The 24,726-nt window shown below is 45.1% G+C and overlaps 2 protein-coding genes across 4 annotated transcripts in view; one reads left to right on the plus strand and one right to left on the minus strand.

The window, feature by feature from the left end:
• Positions 1-13,368, minus strand: part of Mtrr (5-methyltetrahydrofolate-homocysteine methyltransferase reductase) — a 32,541-nt gene extending 19,173 nt beyond the window's left edge. Inside the window, exons 1-6 of one of the 3 annotated variants that reach the window (XM_042695224.1) lie at positions 12,774-12,852; positions 11,729-11,886; positions 9,776-9,929; positions 7,875-7,992; positions 4,143-4,506; positions 1,124-1,246 (exon numbers count right to left, since the gene is read on the minus strand). In XM_042695224.1, the coding sequence (XP_042551158.1) occupies positions 1,124-1,246; positions 4,143-4,506; positions 7,875-7,992; positions 9,776-9,929; positions 11,729-11,886; positions 12,774-12,816 (960 nt within the window). In that variant the 5' untranslated portion in view covers positions 12,817-12,852. Of the gene's footprint in view, positions 1-1,123; positions 1,247-4,142; positions 4,507-7,874; positions 7,993-9,775; positions 9,930-11,728; positions 11,887-12,773; positions 12,853-13,238 lie in introns of those variants that run through there. The other 2 variants (XM_042695225.1, XM_042695226.1) reach the window with 2 other exon arrangements.
• A 168-nt stretch (positions 13,369-13,536) lies between these two features.
• Positions 13,537-20,817, plus strand: Fastkd3 (FAST kinase domains 3). The gene is made up of 7 exons (XM_042695227.1): positions 13,537-13,606; positions 14,343-15,813; positions 16,557-16,642; positions 18,057-18,231; positions 19,298-19,367; positions 19,638-19,752; positions 20,606-20,817. The coding sequence occupies exons 2-7, from the start codon at positions 14,367-14,369 to the stop codon at positions 20,702-20,704; spliced, it is 1,992 nt and encodes a 663-aa protein (XP_042551161.1). The 5' UTR covers positions 13,537-13,606; positions 14,343-14,366; the 3' UTR covers positions 20,705-20,817.
• Positions 20,818-24,726: the final 3,909 nt, after the last annotated feature.

Consider the following 24,726-nt stretch of genomic DNA (forward strand, 5'->3'; position numbering starts at 1 on the left):
AACTCAGAAACAAAAGAATCCTAATCACAAAAAGATAGTAACAAATGAGCCCAATTAACAGAATGAATAACTTTTTAATATTACTTTAAGAAAGAAACTTGGTAATTATGCCGTGTTTTGCCTCTGTTACTACATCTTCACAGAACATAAAGCATCACGTCCTTACTTTCCACAAAGCGAGGTCCATAATCTACGTAAAACCCATGTCAAAATTCTTTTTATAAAACATCCACACACATGCACCAAGGGAAGCTCATTAGGCCATTTGCACTGCTTTCCAATTCCCTTGTCCCTGCTTTGCTCCGTTCCGTGGGGGAGGAGGAGAAGAGAGAGGACCACCGCTCACATCCCTGGCCTTCAAGGACAGGCTTGGCTCAGAGACCAGCCGACCTATGCTATGCTTCTTTACAGGGTGAAGATGTGGAATATCAGGATAAAACCTGTTCTGGGGAAGCCAGTGTACTCAACAGTACAGAAACAAAACCATCTAGTTTGGGTGTCTGAGAGTCTTCTATTAGGATACTAATAGAAACACTGAGGTGACTTTAGTTTCTGAAAACACAGCCTGAAGAACCCTCATTACATAGTGCTGAGCAACTGGAGTGGGAAGAGGTTCTGAGCACTCACCAGCTAGGACTCTCAGTCAGCCTCTTACCCTGAGGGCAATGGGTCCCAGCAGGGGAGAGGGACAGAGACAGTGTGGAGCCTCCTGAAGCTGTAGGCAAATATCTCTACACAACCATTTGTCTTCCATTCTCCCAGAACCAGAAGCACTGTTCTGAGAAGTCAGTCCTCACCTGACTGGGTCTCAGCTCTGTTCTAACTAGGTGGCTGATCTCAGGAACAGCTCCTTTTGGTGGGCCAATCCCAGGCAAAATGCCTTTCTGGTTCTATAATCCTTTTATGGTTTACAAGTGAGGCAGCAAACTAAGCTCTCTGCTGAGTCACTACCAGCCTCTCCTCAACTTGGCCTTTACCTGGAGTGGAAAGGAAGGAGGGGTCACCTGAGAAAGCCCGAGGGACCAAGAACGGCCTGGTATTCTGGCAGGGACCTCTTTGGGAGCCAGTTCCAAGCAGGCTCTGTTCATGGGGAAAATGTGACCACTGAGAAACGGTTACTTACTGAAATATCCAATTCCAGCAGGAGAGTGGTTTTTATGGCATCATCTGCAGTAAGCTGAATGGCTTTTGAGATTGGAACTTGAAAAATGGGATCCACGGAAGTCACAGATTCTTGGCTTTCCTCCTTGAGAAACAAAAGGGATTCAATATGAGCAAATGCAATATCCAATCACACCAGTCCTTCAGTTAGCGATCGTGCACGCCCTGGCTACTACCTAATACTCATTTCTAAGGTAAAGGGTGCAAACTCGTAGATCTCACTTTTCAAAAGAACAGTTCATATATATTTAAACTCTTTGTCAATAGACTTAGAACTTCTGAAAAACACAGAAAATATTAACATTAACATTTTCACATAAGGGTCTAGCCACCTTCCTAATATACTGAGAAGAGAGAGAAGGCATGCAAAAAATTCAGGACCGAGATTCTCAAGGAAAGGATCAGCACTTAAGGTTTCTGTCCAGGAAAGGTCACAGGAGGCCCTGGTACTGGGCAGCATTGGTCATATGGCTGGTGAGGCCTTAAAGTAATTATGACTTACAATTAGATTCTTACTATTATTATTTATCAAGTTAAAGTACCTACACAGGACTAGTAGACTTTGCACTGGACAGCACAGCTCTTAGTTAACCAGACCTAGTATCTTCCAAATGCCTTTTCTAACTTGATATTACTAAAAGTAGGAAACAATGATTAAGTGCTAATTAATTTTTCTCTTTAATTTGTGCTGGTCCTGGGCTTGCTCTCAGGGCCTGGGCACTGTCCTTGAGCGTTTTTTTTTTTTTAAATTCACAGTGTCACTTCTAGCTTTTCCGGTGGTTAATTAGTACTAAGAGTCTCATGAATTTTCCTGCCTACGTTGGTTTTGAACCATGATCCTCAGATCCCGGCCTCCCAAGTAGCCACCAGCACTTACCTAATTTTTAAGTTATTATGTGGGAAAGATGGGAGCCAGCCCAGGGCCGGCTGGTGCCTGAAGACAGGCCGGCGAGGTCTCAGGTGTGTCCCTCAGAACACTGACGTGAACAAGGTGCTGTGCATCAGCCCTGGCTGCCGCCTGTGAGAGACTCTCATCAATCTCTGCTCACTGCGTGCCAGCCACGCCTCCTCTCACCCAATGTGGCTAGTCACTATGAGCCTTGACTCTCCAAAACTGAGGAAAAGTCTAAAGGAGCAAACTCCACGGGACTGGCGGAGCCTTTGCAGCTCCTCAGCATGCCAGTTCTGCACTGGAGATCCCAGTGCCTGTGTGGCGCTGCTGCAGAGATGCTTTGAAAACGCCAGGGTGATTCCTGTCAATCCCGGCCATCTGGTGACGGCTGGTGCTACAATGGTCTGCAAAAGATGCTAAAATGGAAGCATGGTGCTGGGCCACCCAGACTCAGTATTCTCTGTCGCAGCTGCCCCGATGCAGAAGAGACCTCAGTCACATCTGCACACTCTAACCACTAGTCCAGATGCATGATTACTAAGAGCCAGCATGTCTGCTCCCCAGCCGGATTAACATGTTCTTACTGCTATTATCTCACTTAAGTGACTCATAATAAACACAAAGCACAAACACAGCAATTTACAGTTATTTATGCATAAAAACATTATCTGAATGTTTCAAACATTAAAACAAGAGGCTAATATACAGCTATCAAATTAGATGTTCACAAACAATTCTGATCATGGCTCCTAACCTGCCTGGACAGGTAGTCTGTGAGAATCTTAACCTCCAATTACACACCGAAAAGCCAGAAATGAAGCTGTGGCTTAAGTGGTAGAGTGCTAACTTGGAGCAAAAGAGCTCGGGGACAGCATCCTGGCTGTTGTCATATTCAAGGTGTTTTTAAAAACCACTTAATCTCATATTTAAAGATTAGATGCACTGGAAATTTATTTTACGTATGCTGAAGAAATTTTAGGGTACCTATTATTGGTATTAGTAGGTAGAAATTAGCTATTACTCAACTCCCAACTCAATGCTCAAAAATGAAAGGTCTTCATATTAGTATTTTTTAAAAGCCTGCCCCAGCTCTGGGAAAAAAAAAACACACACACAAAAACAAAAGACCATTTAATATAGACAATAGATAGGTAAGCTAGAAAAACAAAATTTTCCCCATACTGTAGCATCCGAGGATGCCAAAGTCCACATAAAGTGTAGATTATGCTGTGAGGAAGTTCTCAAAAGTTCCACTAAGGTGCACGCCTTACTTCCCACAAAACTTACAAAGGAGTTCTGCAAAATAAGCCACTTACCACTTCAAAGACAAAAGATGTGGTGCACTACATTATGCTTTGGGTAAAAAGCATTTTGAGTTTTATTTCATATAAATGTATTTAAACATTTATATTAATGTGTTTCTGTATAAATACATTTTATACAAGTATGTTCCATTGTATAAATGTAGTTATCCAATGAAATACATTTAAAATAAAGTAATTCTCTTATTACTTTTGTGATACTCGGAACTGTACCCAGGACAAATCTTACATACATTAGACAAGTACTCTATCGTTGGCCTACAGCCCAGGCCCATGAGGAACTTGGGGGAACAACATGTAGACACTAATGTTTCATGAATACCTTATTCACAGCCCACATGTAACATCATGCAGTACTTTTAATGCACCTGTAGCATGAATCAAATCTACCATATGGGGTGCAGTATGAAAGTTTCCAATTATGGACTCATGCTAACAACACTCAAAGATGTTAATTTCATACCATTTTTCATTAGGGTGCTCAGTCTGTACTACAAGTCCCTTAACCCAAGAATGGACAAACACTTCTTGAAAGGCCAGAAAGCAAATGCCTAAAGTTTGGCAGGCCTCAACGGCAGCACCCTTCTGGCAACTGCTAGCAGAGATCAACCTGTGCAGCAAAGTGTGTGTTGTTCTGTGCCCAGACCTATACACAGAGGCTATGGGTCACATTCACACTGGGCAGGAGAGCTAGAGCTTGTGAAAAGCTATCAAAAAAGCAAACACCCCAGAATAAAGGCACAAACAATACAAGGTGAATTGCTCACCTGACCCAGAGACTCCCGCAGATGCACCTGCAGATACTCTGGGGGTAAGGCAGGAATACTCAGAGAGACTTGCGAGAGTGGAGGAACAGAGCGCACAAGGGAAGGTTCCGACTCTTTGACTGAAGTACTGGAGTCATTTCTGTTCGCTTCACCTTGCTCCAAAACCTCAGAGTCCCTTCCTCTTGAGTCATCCAATCTCAGTAGCTCAATCTGTGACTCCATGTGTAACATCTCTGGCTTCAACAAAGTATTTGATGCGCTTGGAAGAGCGCCATTCATCTCCTCCTGACCTCCACTGGACTTAAAATGCTTTGTGAGGGCAGTCCAGAGCCCAGCAATCCACGGTTCAACCACAAGTTCTAAACTGGTAGAAAAGGGAAGAAGATACAAAGTTGTCTATCTGATCACAACAGAGGATAGTAGGTGAGTCTACCCATCTGGCAGAATGCTAGATACAACCATAGAAACTATATTGTATAAAGAGTATCCCAAACCTAATCAATACTCAGAAATATATAATTATATAACTGTTATATATAACATAATAGGTGAGTCTACCCATCTGGCAGAATGCTAGATACAACCATAGAAACTACATTGTATAAAGAGTATCCCAAACCTAATCAATACTCAGAAATATATAATTATATAACTGTTGTATATAACATAATAGGTGAGTCTACCCATCTGGCAGAATGCTAGATACAACCATAGAAACTATCTTGTATAAAGAGTATCCCAAACCTAATCAATACTCAGAAATATATAATTATATAACTGTTGTATATAACATAAGCAAATATAAATGATATATAACTACTCAGAAGTTCTTTAAAAAGCACTCAGCTATCAAAAATATGAACATATTCAAAGGTCAAGATATAGGAACTGAAGATACTATGGTCATTAAGACAGAGGAATACAACTCCTCTTAATTTCCTAAAGTAATTGGTAGTTATAGTAAAAATAATTGGTAATTGGTAAAAACGATTGGCAATCATTTCTTAAACAGTTCTTTCAAGTTAGAATTTCAAAGAGGCATGACAAAGGCTAAATAAATTGAGCGAATTTAGCCAAAATCCAAGGCTACTCTTATGAGCAAGTATTGATTACATAATGAAGTGCACCCTCTTTTATGCCTAACTTGATTGTGTTCACACTGGTTAAAACATCATCAGGACCCAACATGGAGTAATGCCAAGTGCTTTCCACTCAACCAACATTTCTAATCTATCAGTTCTGAACAATTTTGTGGAGAAGAAGAATTTTCAGGGGGGTTGACCTGAGGAAAACAAAGAAAGCTGAGTTAGCTTTCTTTTAGAAATTGAACTAACCATAAAGTTTAGTAGTCCACTTAGCACTAACAAAACGTATCTCAACACTAACATTTCTCATATTTCTGAACAGCAGTAAAATATTTTCCACAGAATAAGAAGGCTTGTCAGAGCAATGGAAATATGTTTTATCACTAAGTATTGAACAGTACACAGCTCACAGTTTAGGGTTTACCCTGAGGAATCTTACTGAAAGCAAGTTCATAAAATCACAGGCTCAGTAACAGTTACATATAATCATTACAGTTACACTCAGAACTCAGACATATTAAGCTGATAATATTCATAACTACAGAGAGAGCTGCTCAGTGAGGCTGGCTCATGAATGTAATCCTGGCTATTAGGGAGGCAAGCATTAGGAGCACTGTGGATTGAGACAAGCCTGGGCAAAAAGTACCTAAGACTTCATCTCAACCTGTAAAAAAAATTAGGGCTGGGCACTGGTGGCTCCCACCTATAATCCTACTCAGAAAACTGAGATCTAAGGATCATGGTTCAAAGCCAGCCTGGGCAGAAAAGTCTGTCAGACTCTGATCTCTACTAAAACTACCAAAAAAGCTAGAAGCAGAGTTGTGATTCAAGTGGTAGAGCGCTGGCCCTGAGCAAAAGAAGCTTAGAGACAGTAACTAGACCCTGGATTCAAGCCCAGGATTGGTACAAAAAAGAAAACTAAACGTTATGCCTGCTGGGGACCCACTATCCCGGCCAGGCAGGAAGTATAGGTAAGAAGATCACCATCCAGATTGGCCCCAGCATAACAATGCTCAAAAAACAACTAAAACAACAGCAACTGGGCATAGCTCAACTAGTGGCATGCCTGCCTAGCCAGCACTCAAGTTCTGAGTTCAAATCTCAGGACTGACAAATGAATAAACAAGAGCAAATGTTCACTTAATATTTTACTGTATTACAGAATGGTTCTAAGGGGAAAATGTTCACTGTTCTTTTTTGTCTATTCCTGTAATATTACACAGAAAATCTTGTTACTGACACTTCATAAGGAAGAAATTAAGGCCCAAAATGGGTTCAGTGAGAAAGTGGGGATCAAGGGTTTGAACCCAAATGTTTATAGACCTGAGTCTGCATGCTTATCCCTCAGTGTGGTGCTACAGAAAGCAAGAATGTCTTCTAGAAAACACCTTGATTTTAGAAAAGAAATATTCAAGTAGTCAGGCTGAATTTTAAAAGGGGCAGACTACTAAAATACACATTTATGAATTTTAATACTTGGTCCAATAAACAGGCAGGAAAGGCATAAGTATTTATAGATTTGCAAAATGTAGACAAAATGAACCTAACTTGTTAATATAGGAATTATATTAGCAAATAAACACAGTGTATACAAGATTTAAATGTTTAATGCCAATTGGATTTGGTAAAAATAAATTGCAGCATAAAGGAACAAACTTAAAAGGTAACATGTAAAAAGTGTGGCTGATTGAGTCACTGTGAGGAAGACCATGTGTGCTGCAGACCCAGTAAACACCCAGAGCATCCGAGCTCCAGAAAATGCTGGAAGGAAAGGTGAGGGGAGCTGTCCATGGGAGGAGACAATGTGCAGAGTACACTTGCTGGATTCATCATGTTCATAAATAAAGACCACTCAGTAACACATGAGAGAAAATTGAGTTAATATATGTACCTAGTAAAACAAACAAACAAAAACCATGCCTGTGTGTTGTCTGGTTATAATAAAAACAGCTAAAAGTGTGTGCTGTTGTCTGACTATAATAAAAGTAAAGGCTAAGTGGCTGAATAAATGATATGACCACACTATAAGACCTTTGATTAAACACATTTAGATGACTCAAAAGGTTGTGCATGGGAAGAAATACTGAGTTGTAAAATCAAGAATAAAAGAAACAAAAAAGGAAAAGCCTGGGTATTTGGCGATAGCCTACTGGTAGTAGGCTACTGCTGGACATACTGACTCTTACAAAGATGCACACACGGGCTGGGAAGATGGCTCAGTGGTAGAGCGCTTGCCTTGCATACCTGAGGCCCTGGGTTCGATTCCTCAGCACCACATAAGCAAAAAGAAAAAAGCCGGAAGTGGCGCTGTGGCTCAAGTGGTAGAGTGCTAGCCTTGAGCTGAAGAGCTGAGGGACAGCGCCCAGGCCCAGAGTTCAGGCCCCACAACCAGACCCAGAAAATTTAAAAAAACAAAAAACAAAGATGCACACACTTTAGCTAAGGGAACTGCACTGAGATGCATTCCTAACACATTCAGCATGCAGACACAACACACACACACAAATAGGTTACTCTGAGCTCTAAAGGACCTCTGTGGATCCTAGAGCTCTCAGAGCTAAAAATCTAATCTAACATGACTTCTAAGCTCGAAGTGTCATGTGGACATGGTTTATCACGTTTATACATAAGAGTTTATTGTTCTTACCCCACACAGTCATCTGCATGTCCAGTGTCATAAAAATGTTGGGCTCCAAGCTCCTGAAGTCGCTTATCAATTACTTTCCCTCCATTACAAAAGTATGTGTATTCGGAATCACCCAAACCTAGACCAAACAGATCCTTAGAGCATACTACACTTTAAATGTACAGACATTAAAAACACAAGAAATAATTAAAACAGTAATATTCTATACTCTTACAAAAAATACCATTTCACATGTTCATATTTTTCTTAATATTAAGTGGGGATGTTATGTTATCTTACAAAACAAAAGTACCAGATATACTGGCACTATAAAACAGACAAATATTTGTTGACAGCTGTTCAAAGAAATATACATACTTCACATTTTGTTTCCAAGAATCTGTTAAAGTACTGAAATTTCAAAAATGATCAGGCAGGTTTATGATACGATTCTGTACACTTTTCTGACCCTGAGCAGAATGCACTGTCAACCACAACCTGAACCAAATAGCTTTGGTTTTGCAAATAAAGTGTCACTGGAACACAGCCAGGTTTGTCTGCTTGAGTATCACTATGACAGGTTTGAAGCGACAAGCAGAGTCTGGTCCTTTCCAGCAAGTATGACCCCTGACCTACAGCACAGGGCTCATGAGCAGCACACCCCCAGCTGCTATAAATGTTTACCTTGGGGAAATTTTACATTGCTTCTACCTTCCACTTTAAGAAGAATGACTAACATTTCAAATGAGGCTGAAATTTTAAAATTAAAGGCTTGAAATTCTGTTTGATCGTCCCCATGTGAGATGGATGGACAGGATGACTCTGATAAGAAGCGCTGGACATATAAATGGCAATGTTAACTTGTCACCCCAATACAATCAATTCGTTTAAAAACGGAAAAAAATCTAATAAAATTTGTTAATGAAAAAACATATATCCTCATGCTTTTTTCCAACTGAGAAATAGATGGATTCATATGTGAGCCCAACATTGACTAGAATATCAGCTCGAGAGGTTTCAGGATTTTCTTTACAATATTTAGAAAAATATTTTTTTTCAAAGTAATACCTGTTCATTTTTGAAAACCCTGAAATGAGAAAAACTTCAGTTTAGGAAAACTATCACACTGTGAAATACTCTCTTGAACTTGTGCTATATACCAGATCATGGCCAGGATTCCAATTTCAACATCTAAGCAATTATTGAACATAAACATCCCCCTCTTCAGAAAAAAATCTCCAACGATAAGTAATAAAACCACAAAGCCAGGCAAGAGGGGGCCCTCGACACTCTTTCTGGTGTCAGAGAGCTTTTGATGGTCTTTCTAATCTTTTATCTTAATCTGTTTAAACTAAGCTCCACACAGCCCTAGGCCAGTTTTCTCAACCTGGAATACATTCTTAGAAGCTTTTAAAGCATCCTTCCAGAGCCCCATCTCTGACATCACTGGTGATAAGCCAAGTGAAGGGATGGTTAGAACTCCCCAGATATCTGAATGTGCAAGCAGGGACCAAACACCCCTAACCTAGCAGCACAGTCTTAAGACACAATCGCCTGTGGTTTGCTGTGGTTTTAAACAAGGAACACCATGAGGCGCTGTTCTTTCAAGGGTTCTGTTTTGTTTGGGGTGAGGCCTGGACACTAATATTGTGAAAATTCTTTATGACTGGAACAGTCTGGAAAGCCACGGAGAAGATGTGCAGAGCTAGGGGATGTGAAGCACTTGCCTCAGCACCTCAGGGAGAAAGGTACAGCAGGGCATGGCTGGGAGGTAAAAACATCTATATTTTTTACAGTTATAATATTTATGCAAACAAGACCCATATAATTCTACTTTATGGTTTTGAAAGATGTATTCAGATGCCAAGGTTAAAGCCATTAATTAACATCATAAGGCAAGAGCAGAAAATACTGTTCATTACCCAATAATCCATACCGCAGGTGAGCAAAGAAGTCAGCGGGGAGTGTCTTGTCATGTATTTCTTTCACAAACTTCCGGGCTGTGTCAGGAGGATCCCCAGTGCCCGTGGTAGAGACAACCACCACCACAGGGGCAGTTTCCGTGTTCAGATCATACTGCAAAAAAAAGTGTGAGCATAACGAAGCCATCAGCTTAGTTTACTCCATCTTCTACTTCCTCTCTATTTCTTTCTTTCCCAAGTTGCTGGAGATGCATGCTGGACTGATCAGCCCAATGAGCAGGTGTAGGATGTAATTGGGTGGAAATGTGCATCTGCTGATGTAGTTAACCACGGATGGGCCCCACACCCTAGGCTAACACCTAGTCCAGTCCTTTACTTCAGGAAACTCAGAGAAGAGAGACATTCACTCTGCTGCTGTGCTCTCTACCAAACATTAAACAGGGGCTCTGGAAAGCGAGGCCAACAGCCCGTCTGAGTTAAAACAAGAAGCCAAGGGCCTTGAGCTGGCACGGAAGAAAGGTAGCTATGGAGCAGCAGTGCCTCACTGAGTACAAGTGTCTTTTCACAAGAAAATAAGAAGAGTGAGCGGAAGAGATTCCTAGAGGGGAGGTAAGATGCAGAAATAAAAGAGAACCAACACGTAACTATCCAGGATTAAAATGGCAGAACACACGGGACATGCCACTGAAGATACAAACAGCAATGGAAACATAGCAGCTCTAAAATCTTTGGGAAAGTTAAACACAGTCATCTATACTACATATGACACAAGAGTATAAAGACAGATAGGCATTTTCAAATGGGAAATTCAAAGTGCTGCCCTCAGCCTTGGCTGCTTGTCAAGCACAGCTCCTCGTTGCCCCCAAGTTCCGGAGAGCAGAGCATTCTATCATGTGTGTTTCCATCCTTACAAACCAAGCCTCTAATAGAACACTTCACTCTCTTATGATCCCATGAACACTGCTGTCCATGAACACTCAGTGGCAGCAGGTGTAGCTTGATGGTAGGGCACCTGTTCAGCATCCTCAAGGCCCTGGGGTCTATCCTTAATGCCACAAAGAGTGAAATACAATGAACTCTTTGGACTCAAATTAGTTCATGCATCATTCACAGTAACAAATTCAGTTAAGAGTCCGTCTGGTGGCACTGCAATGTCACTATCCAATGACAGAGCCTTCCCATAGCTGTACTGGGAAATGGCTTTCTAGGACTACATTACAGCCTTATAGACAGCGCTGCTTAAAGGAGCCAGCTGAGTGTCCTTCTGTGAGCTATGTTTCTAACTCTCCTGTGCTGCAGCACAGTCTCATCTTTTGAACTTGAATCATCAGTGATGATTGGGAACTTGAATGAGAAGCATTGAAGTGAAAGTGACTGGTTACTGACTGGCATATCACCAGAATGTTAACACCTCAACTGTGAGGAACACTAGAATCTAGAGACCTCAGACACAATGAAGAACACAGAACTGTTAGGTTTTACATGCCCTCGAGGATGAAACTCTGCAGAGAACCAGAAAGCATGCAAACAAGCTGTGCCTGTCTTAGTAGACAATCTTGTCTGCAGCCTAACACTACTACCCCTTCGCTTCTGTTCCACAGAACAATCTAGGTGGTCTCTCATTTGGAGGAATTCTAACATGAATCTCAAGGCCATTCTTGTGTTGAGATGAATGAATGGAAAATCACGCATACAAACAGACACAACTCCACTGTTCTTACAGCCAACTTGTGAGAGAAACAAGGTGCAGCTTAACTGAAACTTCTTTCCGTTTCTGAAATACTTTAGCCTAAACAAGAAAAAAAAAGCTGGAGAAATCTTACAAAACAGTTGCTAAAATACATCTCTGACTGTTGTCTTTCATTGCTTTTTGTTGTTTAACAAACACCACTTCCCAACCCAACACTTGAAAGCCTAAAGCACAGCAACATCTGTAGGGATGACAGCTCTTACCTCATCGGACTCACTAATACAGTGAAGATCGGCAGAAAATCCATGGGCTGCAGCTTGCTCGTGTATTTCTTCAGCTATAGCCTTTGCCTGTCCTTTCTGGGTGGCGTATAGTAACAAAAATCTTCTCATTATTTCAAGGCATAGACTGCTGTGACTAACTGTAACAGTGACACAGAAAACCAGAAAACGGATTATTTCTTAAGGAAGTAGTAACAACTAATATTGGCTTCAATTTTTTAAAGCAATTCAATAATATCCACCAGAAATATAAGATAGCCTTCTCTAATTTTGCTTAACATTAATTTAAAATGAGCTTAAATAATTCATTCAAGTTAGAGAATGTAAGAAAATGGAAAGCAAATCCCATCCTTCAGAAATCCCAATAGCAAACTGTCATTCAGAAGTGCATTCCTGTAATCTATCTACCCAAATGAACTACAGTCAGCTTCCTTGTCATAAGCAGGATCCAAACACCAGACAGCTTACACCACAGGATCTTTTTTTTTTTTTTTTTGGTGGGTCGTGGGGCTTGAACTCTGGGCCTGGGCGCTGTCCCTCAGCTCTTTAGCTCAAGGCTAGCGCTCTACCACCTGAGCCACAGCGCCACTTCAGGCTTTCTCTGCTTATGTGGTGCTGAGGAATCAAACAGGATCACTGCTAAAAGTCTTGGATACCTTGTTTCTTCTTTTTTAAAAAAGGCAAAAACAAAAAAAGTGCCGCTAAAACTGTAGCATTAACTGGTACCTATTTGAGCTTAACGGTAAAAGAAAAAATAACTAGTCATAGTGCTAAAGTTAATCACAATGCAACTCTTCCTTACAACTTACTATCAAATGTGTACCATGGACGCACACATGGAAACAAAGTATCTCCAGCTCAAACTCTGAGTGCAGAGTTTTGGTGGGTTTTTGTTCATCCCCATTCTGTGGGTAATTTCAGGGAAAATTTTGGAGTGAATCTCGAACCAAAGTCTTAACTCTCAGGTGCATGAACCATCTAGTTTTACACTCTTCTAATCTAAATACAAAGTGACACACACCCCTACCTGAGATCACACTCAGTTCGTGAGCACAAGTCCTCGTGATCATGATCAGTGTCACCCCTTCCCATCATCTGTCTCCTCGCAGGACCCACACGCACTCGACGCGCGCGGCTGGAAGGGGCCAGCATCCCGGATCCGGAGGAACCGCCATCCCGGGGAACCTGGGCCCCAGGCGCCGCGGGAGGAGGCCCGGCCCGGCCCGGCTCCTGGCGGGCAGGCCCCGGCCCCAGGCGGGCAGGCCCCGCCCCCTGCCGGCCCCGCCCCAGGCGGGCAGACCCCGCCCCTGCCGGCCCCGCCCCAGGAGGGCAGGCCCCGCCCCTGCCGGCCCCGCCCAGGAGGGCAGACCCCGCCCCTGCCGGCCCCGCCCCCGACAGGCCCGCGGGCCTCCGCGCCTCCCGGTGCACAAGGATCGTGAAGGCCGGTACAGCGCTCCCCAGACCCAGGGCAAGCCTCGCCGCCAATGCTCACCACGCGCAAATCAGCTCCCGCACCGATCTGGTCCGCTTCTCCGTCAGGCTTGGTCCGGGACCGCCGCACCGTCCTCTCCTACCCGAGCGGCGTGGTCCGGTTCTCTCCCAAACTACTCCAAGTCCGACCAAGCAGCCCACGCGCACGCAGGAAACACGCTTGCGCGGCACTTATGACCAATAGGGAGCGCCGAAGGAAACCTGGACCAATCACGGAGCGCTGGATATGGGCGGTACCTAGGCGTGTCCCTGGCGCCGAGCGTGCTCCTGATTGGTCGGTATTCTACCTTTCCCACCCACCCCCACTACGGAAGCTCCCGTGGCTCAGTAACCTGCGCTTTGGCCCGGGCGTCTCGCGTGCGCAGCGCGGTAAGTTCGCCCTGGCTTTCCTCGCTGACCGCGCGCCTCCGGGTCCGGCGGGCGGCCTGGTTGCGGGGACAGTGGGGGGGGCGGCCGGGGGAGGGCCGCGGGCCGGGCCGGGGTCGCAGGCCCGTGGAGGTCTTCATTCCCAGAGGACGCGGCCCCGGGGTCCCGCACACCGGGGTCCCAAGTCCCCCGCGGGCCGCCGGCCGCGGGCGTCCCGCCTCCGCGCCCAGGCTCCGGGGGCTGCGCGAGTTCGGGCGGCTCCTTTCCCCCACGGGCCACGGGGGGCCTCGTCCTCCCTAAGCCGAGCCTCCCCGACCAGCCGACGTCCTGCCGGCCTCGCCCTTCCCGGGGAATGAACCACAGCGGGAAAGTTCTAGTCTCCAGATCACAGGATGGAAAAGCAAAGCTCGGGGCGCCGCCCAGGAGCCGAGTTCCAGCCGGGACCTCCTCGGCCGGGGGTGGGGAGCGAGCCCGCCGGCCTGGTCTCCGCCTGCCTCTGGACGCAGTTCCTCCTCGCCTGAGTCCCTCTTTGCCGTAGACGGGACCGGGAGCCGCGGTGTTTTCACGGAGCCCCTGGGCGAGGCCCCCGGCGCGACCCGCTGGGGATCTTCGGGGTGGGAGGTGGGGACGGGTTGGCGGGAAAAGTTGTATTGATTCTTGCGGGTACAAGTACGTTCTGTCTCTGTTGTCTTTTACCACGAGGTGTTTTTTTTTCTTTTTCTTTTATCGGTGAATCTAGAAGAGTCGAGGATCTGACGATGGCATGGCTTTGATCGCTCTGCGCAGGAGCTTTCCTCCTCCGTCTAGCTTTCGGGGCTCTGGAGCTCTGGCTGCTGCTGCGAGGAACCACCAACCGGCAAATCCTGGCCCTGCGGTCCCCCTGGATTCCCGGCATCTTTGGCTCTGCTCGCTACTACAACGTGGGCCTTCCAGGGTCGGGTTCCATCATGCTCTCTGTAAGAAATTCCATTCGGAAAATGGCAAGGACCTGCAGTCCGCTGGCGAGCGGGTGCTCTCGCCGGTGCGCAACTGGGATGCGCTGAAACGGGATCTTAAAAAGGAGAACGAAAAGGCATTCTGCAGGAGACTGAACAGCTGCGCCTCCTCAGAAGAGCTGTTAGGCGTCGTGAGCACACTGGAAACGCTGCCCGACACCCTGGCCGCCACAGCTTTGCAGCGCATTTGTGAAGTGGAAAAAAGGCCAAGTGATCAAAGGCTGCCCAAAGAAATCCTAGAGCATAGTGCCTTCCAAGCTCTATGCTTCCGGTTTGAGCGAGCACCCTCGGACCTGTCCAACGCAGCCTTGGTGACTGGCCTGCGAGCGCTCATTCTGCTGCGCGTAGATCCTCAGAGTCGCCTCATAATAAATTTGGTGGCAGAATGCCACAATCGTCTCAGAAGAGGTGGCCTGGAAAGCCACAGTCTTTGTATTCTTGGAGAAAGTTTGATTAGACTACAAGGCGCAGCTTGCATGATGCTTGAACTGATTTTATGCCAACTGCAGGGTGAAAAATTGGAAACATTTACTCCAGAGGATACTGTGGCCATCTACAGAATACTGCAGGCGTGTCCTGAAAAAGCAGACCAACATCAAACATTTTTAAATGCAATAAACAACTTTGCTCCTTCCATAGTTTCCCATCTGAGTCCTAAATCAATCAGTCAAATACTCACTGCGCTCGTAGTTCTTGATCAAACACAGGCAATGCCTCTGGTTATAAAGCTGGGCAAATCTGTTGTTCGGTACATTCCGTATTTCACAAATGAAGAGCTCAGAAAGGTCTTGGAGGCCTTCATATACTTTGGACACTATGACAGGTTTTTTATGAGAGCCCTAGAACAACACATAGCTTCGCTCTGCCTCACCCTGGATCCTGCGGTCACCAGCACAGTGACGGAGTACTGCAGTAAAAAACTGATTCTTTCCAAACCTATTCTCAATGCAGTGGCAGAAAGTTTTGTTTGCCAGTCAGAGAAATTTTCACCTACTCAGATTGCTGAACTAATTGAACCATTTGGAAAACTCAATTATCTGCCGCCAAACGCCACTGCTTTATTTACAAAGCTGGAAAATGTGCTGTCCACTCAGTTCAGTTCTTTTCCACCCAAAACACTGTTGAGACTTCTGCACTCATGTTCTCTCATAGAATGCCATCCAGTCAACTTCATGGCCCGACTCTTCAGCCCCATTTTTCTTCAACAGCTCCAAGGTAAGTTGATTATGACTTGACCACTGGAAAAAAGGTTCACCTTTTTTGTTTTTTGAACGTGAGATGTTTTCAGTCATAGGTCTCATTTATGTTGAGTGGTGATCTGCCTTTAGTTTTTCTTTTGGAATGATTGGCAATCATAAGTGATTGATGCTAGGATAAGGGCATCGAGAGGATTCTGGGACATTGGATGAAAGGAGGAAAACAAACTGGAGCCCTAGCAGAGATAGATGGCATTCCCGTGGTGCACGGTGCTTCTGGTGGGAAGAACCAGCACGATGGATAGAGCCTCTGACCAGTGAGCAACTGTAACCTGTTTATTTTCTTTTTTAGTATATTTTTACTTATTTTACTTACCTTCTTAGGTGGTTGTTCAAGGGGTTTGAATTCAACTTGGCAGTGTGCGAGTACAATGCATCTTGATTAGTGTCACCCCTTTCATCATTCGCCCCAACTATCACCATTTTAAAAGAGAATTCAGGGCGTGGTTCATTTTGTTCAAGGCCACCAGATGTGATCAACTCCAGAGTTAACGTCATCACTTTTCATATATATTTTGTGGCTGGGAGCTTGAATTTTGGGAAGTCGGTCAGTGAAGAAGATGCAGGGTTCTAACATGGGTGTTTCCGGTATCACAGAAGAGGCCTGTTGCCTGGGGGAATATGTTGCCATGCCTCATGCTGCTGTTCCCTCTGTCCTTCTGCTTGATCGGACTGAGCAGTGGCAGGTGCTTTGTCTTTCAGGTGGACAATTGTACCTGGACAGATTGAGTCTGGCCCGGCTGACCCAGCTTTTCATGACCTCCGTCCTAGAGTGCCCTTTCTATAAGGTAGAAAACAGGAGCCCCAGTGGTGTGGCTTTTTTTCCCTAGGGTGGGGAGGAGTGTGGCTTGGCTGGTTTTCTTTTGTTCTTGAAATTCTTCATTTCTTTCACTTTTGATCTGGCTAAGTGATCTCACAAGACAGAACTTTCTCATTTACTTGGAGTCAGTTGTCTCTACACAGCCTTTTCTTTGATAATAGTCGCATTTCTGTGTTCTTCTGGAAGGATCCATTTTGTTCATCAACCACCACGTTGCATGTGAGTGACACGTTCCCAGATCCTCTGAGGAGTTCAAAGGCCTGAGCACTTCCCAGAGCCATTCGTTATCAATCATGACTCTCCATTCCGAACACATCCTACATTGTTTCTGAGTTTTGACTTTTCTCTGGCAGCTTAGTGTAGGTAGAGTTTGCTCTTCCTTATAGCACTTGTAGTTCTTATAGCCGCACACACCTTGTTGAGCTTGAGATGTCGCTGCCAAGGGCTCAGCAGCCCCTGTCTGGCCTCCATCCTCTCCTGAACACAGAGAGAGGCTCTGAGATTGGGAAGAGGGTCTAAGACTGGAGAGACACCACTGTTGTCTCCGAGCGAGCAATTCTCAGGTGTACCCAGATACATAAACACTCTACTTGTTCGCTTTGAGTAGAACAGGTGATTATGTAAAAGTACCATGTTTTAAGTTACTCTTGTTGATGACATATTGGAAGTTTTAGTTTTTCTAGTGAGCTCTGCCTTTGAGTCCTCTGGGTTTTTCTCTTACCACCATTTAGGCTATTCAACACTGGAGGAAGTCTCTTAGGTATTTTAAAACAAAATTGTGTGCATCTTGTTCATGTTGTTCTTAAATAAATGCATAGTTGGCCATTCCACAGTATATATCAACATGCATTATCTCAGAGTTTGTTTTTCTTTTTGTGGTGAACACACTCAAAATCTATCTTGCACCAATTTTCAAGAACAGAATGAATTAACTATAGAACTTGTTTTATGCCACCCAGGATTTGTTTTACGCTGTGATGGATGCTAATTGAACTTGACTGTTTTCCAGTTAAAAGACCAGTTTGCTAGCACTGTTTATTCCATCACTACCTTTTCTAAATTGAAATGCCATATTTATCCCATTTTTTCACTCTTAAGAATTTTGGTGGAGAATAATTAAGGCCCTTGAAGCAATTATAAGAATTCAGCTTTGGAGAATGCTGTCTTTAATTCCCTTCTCTCTCTGTGTATGGAGACTACTTTTCAAACATGTTTACAAGATATTTTTGAACTGTAACTACCTTACGCACTGTCATATTGGGAAAAGTACTTGCCCAAAGCTATAGTGATTTTGCTTGTAAAGTAAGCTTGTGCCAGATGTTTTTTACCCCTGTAACCTTCAGTTCTTTATTTCAATCTTATTTTTCATGTATGAATTTTAGGGTCCGAAACTTCTTCCTAGGTATCAAGTGAAATCATTTTTAACTCCCTGCTGCTCCCTGGAGACCCCGATGGATTTTCCTCTTTATAAGTCCGTGGTGATGGGACTGATTGACCTTTTAGGGTCAAGATTGTATTTCGCTTCAAAAGTGTTGACACCTTACTGTTACACCATAGGTAAGTCGAGTGGGAATTTTGTTTTGATCTGAAGAATTCTGGCTTCTTTTGGTGACCTACAGGACTTAGTAGCCAGTGGTCTCTGAAAATGCAAAATGGATCTTCCCTTACCTTAAGACAAGCTGAAGCAGTGGTGAGCGGCAGAGTTATCGTGGCAAGACTATATCATTTTAAGTCTTGTTTATGTAGCTGATGTGGGTAGAATATTTTAACCTTTTTCTGTTTGCCTCTTCATCTCAAAATAAAAAGCGGTGACGTCCCGGGTCTTGCTGAAGGATGGGGTGAAATCTAACACTTGGAACATGGCCAGTGCTTGCTCTGTCAAGACCTGGATTGTCAGGATTCAGGAGCCATTACTAAGTGGCTCTTTAAACAGAAAGTTAAAATTGGAAGTTCAGCTCCTCGTGTGCACAAGCCCCATTTCTGGTATGCAGTGGCCACACGTGGCTGGTACCTGCTGGGCTGGAGGCCTGGGTTTCACCATCTCCGGGCACAGGCTGTCCATTGGGCAGCACTTGCTGGAGTCCAAGTCCACCTGCCTTTCCTATTCTTCACAGTCGAGTCAAAGAATCACTTCATTAAGGACAGCAGTTCACAGGCTTCATGTGATGGCATCTAATTCTTCTCCTTAATGGGCTCTTTCTGCAGAAGGAATGGCAGTACATGAGCTGAAACGTGGTGGGGTAGGGTTGGGGGCCGGCTGGAGGCACTCATATCGGGGTGTGGGACGAGGCGTCATATGCTGGAGCTGAAAGTGTTCAGTCGCCTGAGAGCATGCCTCCCTCTGACACTGGGCCTGGGCATGGAGGAAGGCAAGGTGTAGGTGGTTCTTGTCCTACCTAAGATTGCTTGGGACCCCACTTTGTGCAGCTGAGCCTGGACTGACAGCTGACTCGCTTGATGCCAGCACCTGTGAAGTTGGAACCCTCGCTGTTGTTTGTGGCAGTTACTTTGCAGCCTCAGCCCATTGCTGCGATGCAGGGTGGGAGGAGTGCAGCCAGGACCAGGGATGCGGGAGGTGGTGTTTGTGGCCTAATACTCAAGGCATTGCTCCTTCTCTCACCAGATGTTGAAATTAAGTTAGATGAGGAAGGATTTGCGTTGCCGTTCACAGCTGATGAGGAGGTCCATAAAAGGTAAGAACTTGGCAAAGAATAAACTGACATTTTTATTCTTGAAAAGTTGAAAGCAAAAAAGACATGATTCTAGAAAATTAGAACACTGCTTTTTGCACATTATATTTGTAAAGTCCTCGAGTGTTTTATAGACTTAGGATAGTAGCATTAAATGATTTTCAACACATTAAAGGGCAGTCTGCGGTTTGTTTTAAATAGTGTTGGCACACAGGAATACACAAATGCCTTGAAGCCTTTTGTCAGACACGTTTCTTCCTTGCGCTTCCTCAGGGTAGCACTGTGCATTGATGGTCCAAAAAGATTTTGCTCTGACAGCAAACACCTACTAGGAAAAGAAGCGATTAAGCAGAGGCACCTGCAGTTACTCGGCTACCAGGTTGTTCAGGTATGATGTTGCCTTTTTTCCCCTTAATTCACATTTGCTTTTTCTAGTTTACCAGTAAGTACTCCAAGTTATAATAAAATCTTAAAAGAGCTGGTTTGAGCAAATGCAGTTTGTGCATCAGGCAATGCAAAAATAAGAGTCTTTGCCCCCCAAGCAAATACAAGGGCAGGACAAAGACAATAAAGCAGAGTTGGTTACAGTCACCTTACTTGATAAGTCTTGATGGAGAGTCCTTGGTTTTATAAGGAACAAACTTCTACTGATTGGTCATATCTGAGTTCTGTTTCTCTCACAAGAAAAAGCCCAAGTGAGTTGTCAGTTAGGTTTGCATCTAAGCATGTTCAAGTTCTTTTCAACGCCTCGCTGGCGTTGTCTGCCTTTGCAGCTCCATGCTCTGCTGTCTTCTGCCTCCACCCCAGCTCCCCACTCTCCCGTTCCCTTCATTCTCACCCCTCCTCCCGCCTCCCTCCTCTCTCCCTTCCCCTCGGACTCTCCCCTTTCTTATTCCTCTCTCTGCCTGGCTGTTTTTCCATCCCCTGAGTAGCTGCATCATGGTGACCCTTCACCTGCCAGCACAAGTTCCCTGTCAGTAGGGAATCGCCGAGTTCTGGTTGTAGTTACTGCGTATCGGACTCACAGCTAGTTAAGTAGGGGTGCAGTCCACCCTAACTTGGAAATCCACTCACCTATGGGGCGAGCCCTGCTCTGGGAGGCCAAGGCTAGATGTGACCTCTGCCCTCTTTGGGCTCCTCTGTGCTGTGAGGGGTGTGAGGAATTAGGTGGGGCGCTCCGGAGCACCAGGGGCTGTGGCAGTGGAGGAGGCTGTGATGGGTTTTCTCTTCTCCCTTTGCAGATCCCGTGCCATGACATGGAGATGCTGAAGTCCAGACTGCAGGTGGTGGAATATTTACAAAGGAAAATATTTGCCCAAAACTCTGCTATTAAGTGGTAACAGGAAGGATTTCTGGCTCCGGGCTCAGAGTGAAAGAATTTGTGGGGTTTTTGTTGTTTGTTTTTGTGCTGGTCCTGGGGCTTGAACTCAGGTCTTGGGTGCTTTCCTTGACACTGTACCACTTGAGCCACAGCTCCATTTCCAGTTTTTTGCTGATTAGTTGGAGAGAAGAGTTTCATGGACTTTGCTGCCTGGGCAGGCTTTGAACTGCAATCCTCAGATCTCAGTCTTCTGCATAGCTAGGATTATGGACATGAGCCACTGGCACCAACTTTCTCTTTGTTTTGTATTAAGGTTTGACCTGAAGCTTCATGCTTGCTAGGCAGGCATTCTATCATTGGCCTGTAAATGCTCACATAAGGCCTTTGTTCTCCTACCTCTGCTTTCTATGCAGCTGGGATTACAGGCATTTGCTGTCATGCCCAGATTGCTCTTTTAAATATAGTCTCCTTTTGCCCAGCCTGTACTCAAACTGTCATCCTACTTTCTCTGCCTCTCATGAGAATACAGATATGAGCCACTCTGCCCAGCCCAAAGAACTTGTGTCTTTAAAAGACATGGTTTAATGGTGAATTAGCCTCGTTATGGAGTATGTAGAGACCGCTGATCTGAAAAGGGTCTTTGGTTTTTCTTATAGCATGTATACATTTACTAGGGGCAGATATAAAATTCTAATTTAATGTAAGTATCACAGATACTTTTTGCACATCAAACAAATGGATCGAGTATATAATAAAGAAATGCAATAAATCTGAGACCTGTGTTTTCTAATAAATATAAGGAAAATATTTCTTCATTTCTTCTATTTTTAGTTGGTAGATAAGGAGAAGGAATAATGAAAAGTAGATTCTATGGTTCTTTATAAGGAGATAATTATGTGGGAATAACAAGATATATTAATATAGGAACTGTGGGTTTTTTATTTGGTTTTTGTTTCTTGGTAAAGGCATGAAGAAATCAAGCTAGTTCCTTTAGGCTGGGGTTTCCAGAGGTGTATGGAGGAAGCATATAAACTCAATGAATTACAGGTTAGTGCATTCAGATTCAGCATTGTCCCATTTTATCTGGTTAAAGATACAGAGAATGAGGACCAAGGCAGACTGGTAGAGAGAGCTCGACACCAAGCCTGGCTGGACACACAGCCAAATGCTCAGGGGTCTCTTTGCGTCCATTGTGCAGATGACTGGGCTGGCTCAGATGACTTAATTCATCACTAGTGGTGAACGTGTGACTTGAATTTGACCCTGAGAAGCCGCAGCATCTTGTAGCCAAGCATCTCAGCACAGGAATCCTGTGGCCTGGGTGGGCCGACCGTGGCCTTGTGCATCAGCCTCCCGCAGCAACTCCCACACAATAGCAAGTTTGTGTCTCAGGCCGCTGGGGCTACTATCAAGGTGTTGGCCAGGCGCCCTGGACGGCTCTCGGCCATCACCGCTGCCCGCTTCTGGCTTCTCGTAGCCTGGGGGTGGGAGTGGCACGAGCCAGTCTCCATCCTTCCGTGGCCAGCTTCCTTCTCTGTGCGCATGCCCCCTCTTCTGTGGCACCCTTTGCGTCTGTCCTTCCCACGGAGTCCCGGTCACATACTGTTCTTCAGTGTCTGTCTTCTTCCCATGCTATTCTCGTGGTTTTTTTCCACATCCTCTTATGGAGATGCCAGCCATGTTGAATGAAGGCTCCCCTTCAGACACTCAAGTTGATTAGTTAAATCTGCATAGCCCCTGTGTTCCAATCAGATCCCAGTCACACATCAGGGACTAGACCATCGAGCCTGTAATGGGTGGGCATGGATAAAGCACCCGGAGAGGTACCTTGCATAGGGAAGAAGGGCGCACAGCATTTGAGTTTCTGTCCATCATGCTCTGCTGTTGGTGACTTCACTGTGACGAGCCGTCGGTGGGGTGGGGACCATACGCTGTCACCTGAAGGAGTGGTATACCTTGGTTAGAGCGAGCAAACGCGGATGTGGACAGAAGGTGCCATGGACTCTCCATGTCCATCTTCCTGGGCGAGCTCGACAGCCACTCGGTCGGGCTTGATCCTCACACCTTTCTGAAATCTGGGAAATTAGTTGAGTCACATTCTTTCACGGCAATTAGGCTCCACAAAGATGGTGTCTGTCTGAACGCCAGCTCTTCTCTGGATTGTGCCAGACCTCAAAGTCCTTGGGCGCTAGTTTCCTTTTGCACCCTGACCCTGCCTGCTACATTCTTGAACTGTTGATCTTTCCCACAGTCAGCTCATCTTTGCTGCGAAACAACCCTGTGCAGGTTAACAGCCTATGGTTTAAATAGACACAAACCCAACTCTAGCCCCAAGATCCATTACACAAACCCGGAGGAAAAGACTCCCTGGAACATTTGCACTCATGCTGTTATGAAAGCGCTTCTTCATGACTTGTTTTCCCTGAAGCAAAAATTTTTCCTTCCTTTTTTTGTTTGATCGTACCAGGGTTTTTTTGTTTTTTTTTTGGTCTGGTCATGGAGCCTGAACTCTGGGCCTGGGCGCTGTCCCTCAGCTCTTCAGCTCAAGGTTAGCACTCTACCACTTGAGCCACAGCACCACTTCCGGCTTTTTTTTTTTTTTTTTGCCTATGTGGTGCTGAGGAATCGAACCCAGGGCCTCAAGCATGCAAGGCAAGCGCTCTACCACTGAGCCACCTTCCCAGCCTCATACCAGGGTTTAAACTCAGCCTGATGCCAGCATTCTACCACTTGAGCCACACCCCTAGCCCCTTTTGCGTGTAGTTATTTTTCTGATGGGGGTCTTGTGTTTTTCCCTAGTCTGCCATGGACTACCATCCTCCTATTTACACCTCCCATGAAGCGGGATGCCACTGTCCCCTGCCCACTTCATTCACTAGACACAAGAGAGCTTTGGCCGTGGTGAGAATGCGGTGATGCGATGCCCACCAGCACCCTGGAGACGGGCACCCGGAGGTCCTGAGAGAAGAGCTCTGGAGTGATTGGGAAGCGGAGCTCTGGAAGGCAGAGGGCTGATCCAGCGGCAGTGCCATGCCGCCGCCGTGCCCAGTGGAAAGCAGGCCCCAGAAGGGAGTCGGGCTTTGATTCTGGCACTCTTTCAAACAGTTTTCCATCCTGGAAATGCACATAGATGTATTATAAAAATAATTCATCCCAAAGGGTATAGGATTTCTGGTTTCACCAGTGAGTGAATTGTCAAGCCGTCCAATTTAGAAAGAAAGCCACCATGAAAACGCCGAGTCTTCATGATTAATGTCCGGGCTTGGACCAGCACAGGCATCTACTCTGGTAGCTCTTAGTACCGAATAGCTGACACTTAGAAATCAGTCATCATCCAATGAATTTGAAAATTCTACAAAACCTAACTCTTAAAGCAGTGGTATTATTCCAACCAGCCACTAGGGGGCAGCAAGGTTTGCAACATTGATAGGACTGATGGAGTCTAAACACTGCCTCCTAAAAGAGTGCAGTGTGTGTGTGTGTGTGTGTGTGTGTGTGTGTGTGCGCACGAGTGCGTGTGCGTGCGTGTATGCACGTGTGTGTGCACATGTGAGTGGGGCCCAGGGGTTGTGGGCATCTTCATGACAGTTGTGTCTCAACCAATAGGCAGTTTTTCTTATCTTCCTTTTGAGTGACCCAGGCCTAGACAAGAGAAGAGTCACGCAGTGCGGGAATGAAGAGGGATCTGTTGGAGACGGTGTTACTTGGTAAATACCATTCCTGTCGAAGAAAGACTAGGAGCAGAGTTCATTATATTGTGAGTGTATTTGAGCAAAACAGCGAGCATCCAATTCTCTCTCAAAACAAGGTAGAGGTACTAGGAGACTACACATAGGAGTGATCGTGGCTCCAAGGTGGTAAACTAGGTAAATTAGCATCTCAAGACTGAGAGTCTCCCCAACTGGACATCGAGATCCACTGCGAGGTTATGTGGTGTAGGAAATGAGACTGGCCACGTGAGTGGGTTACCCCGTACCTGGGAAGTGGTGAATTCATAGGGAACCTTGTCACACTGCTGTGTGACATGCTTACGATTCTCGG

The sequence above is a fragment of the Dipodomys spectabilis genome, unplaced genomic scaffold (genome assembly GCF_019054845.1).
Source record: "Dipodomys spectabilis isolate Male_0828 unplaced genomic scaffold, ASM1905484v1 ptg000179l, whole genome shotgun sequence".
NCBI classification, from domain to species: Eukaryota; Metazoa; Chordata; class Mammalia; order Rodentia; family Heteromyidae; genus Dipodomys; species Dipodomys spectabilis.

What these genes read in the sequence shown, in the direction of transcription:
- Fastkd3 (XM_042695227.1), top strand. Translation starts at nt 14,367, where the DNA reads ATGGCTTTGATCGCTCTGCGCAGGAGCTTTCCTCCTCCGTCTAGCTTT. An exon ending in ACCTTACTGTTACACCATAG is followed by an intron (nt 18,232 to 19,297) that starts GTAAGTCGAGTG and finishes TTCTCTCACCAG; the next exon opens with ATGTTGAAATTAAGTTAGAT. An exon ending in GATGAGGAGGTCCATAAAAG is followed by an intron (nt 19,368 to 19,637) that starts GTAAGAACTTGG and finishes GCGCTTCCTCAG; the next exon opens with GGTAGCACTGTGCATTGATG.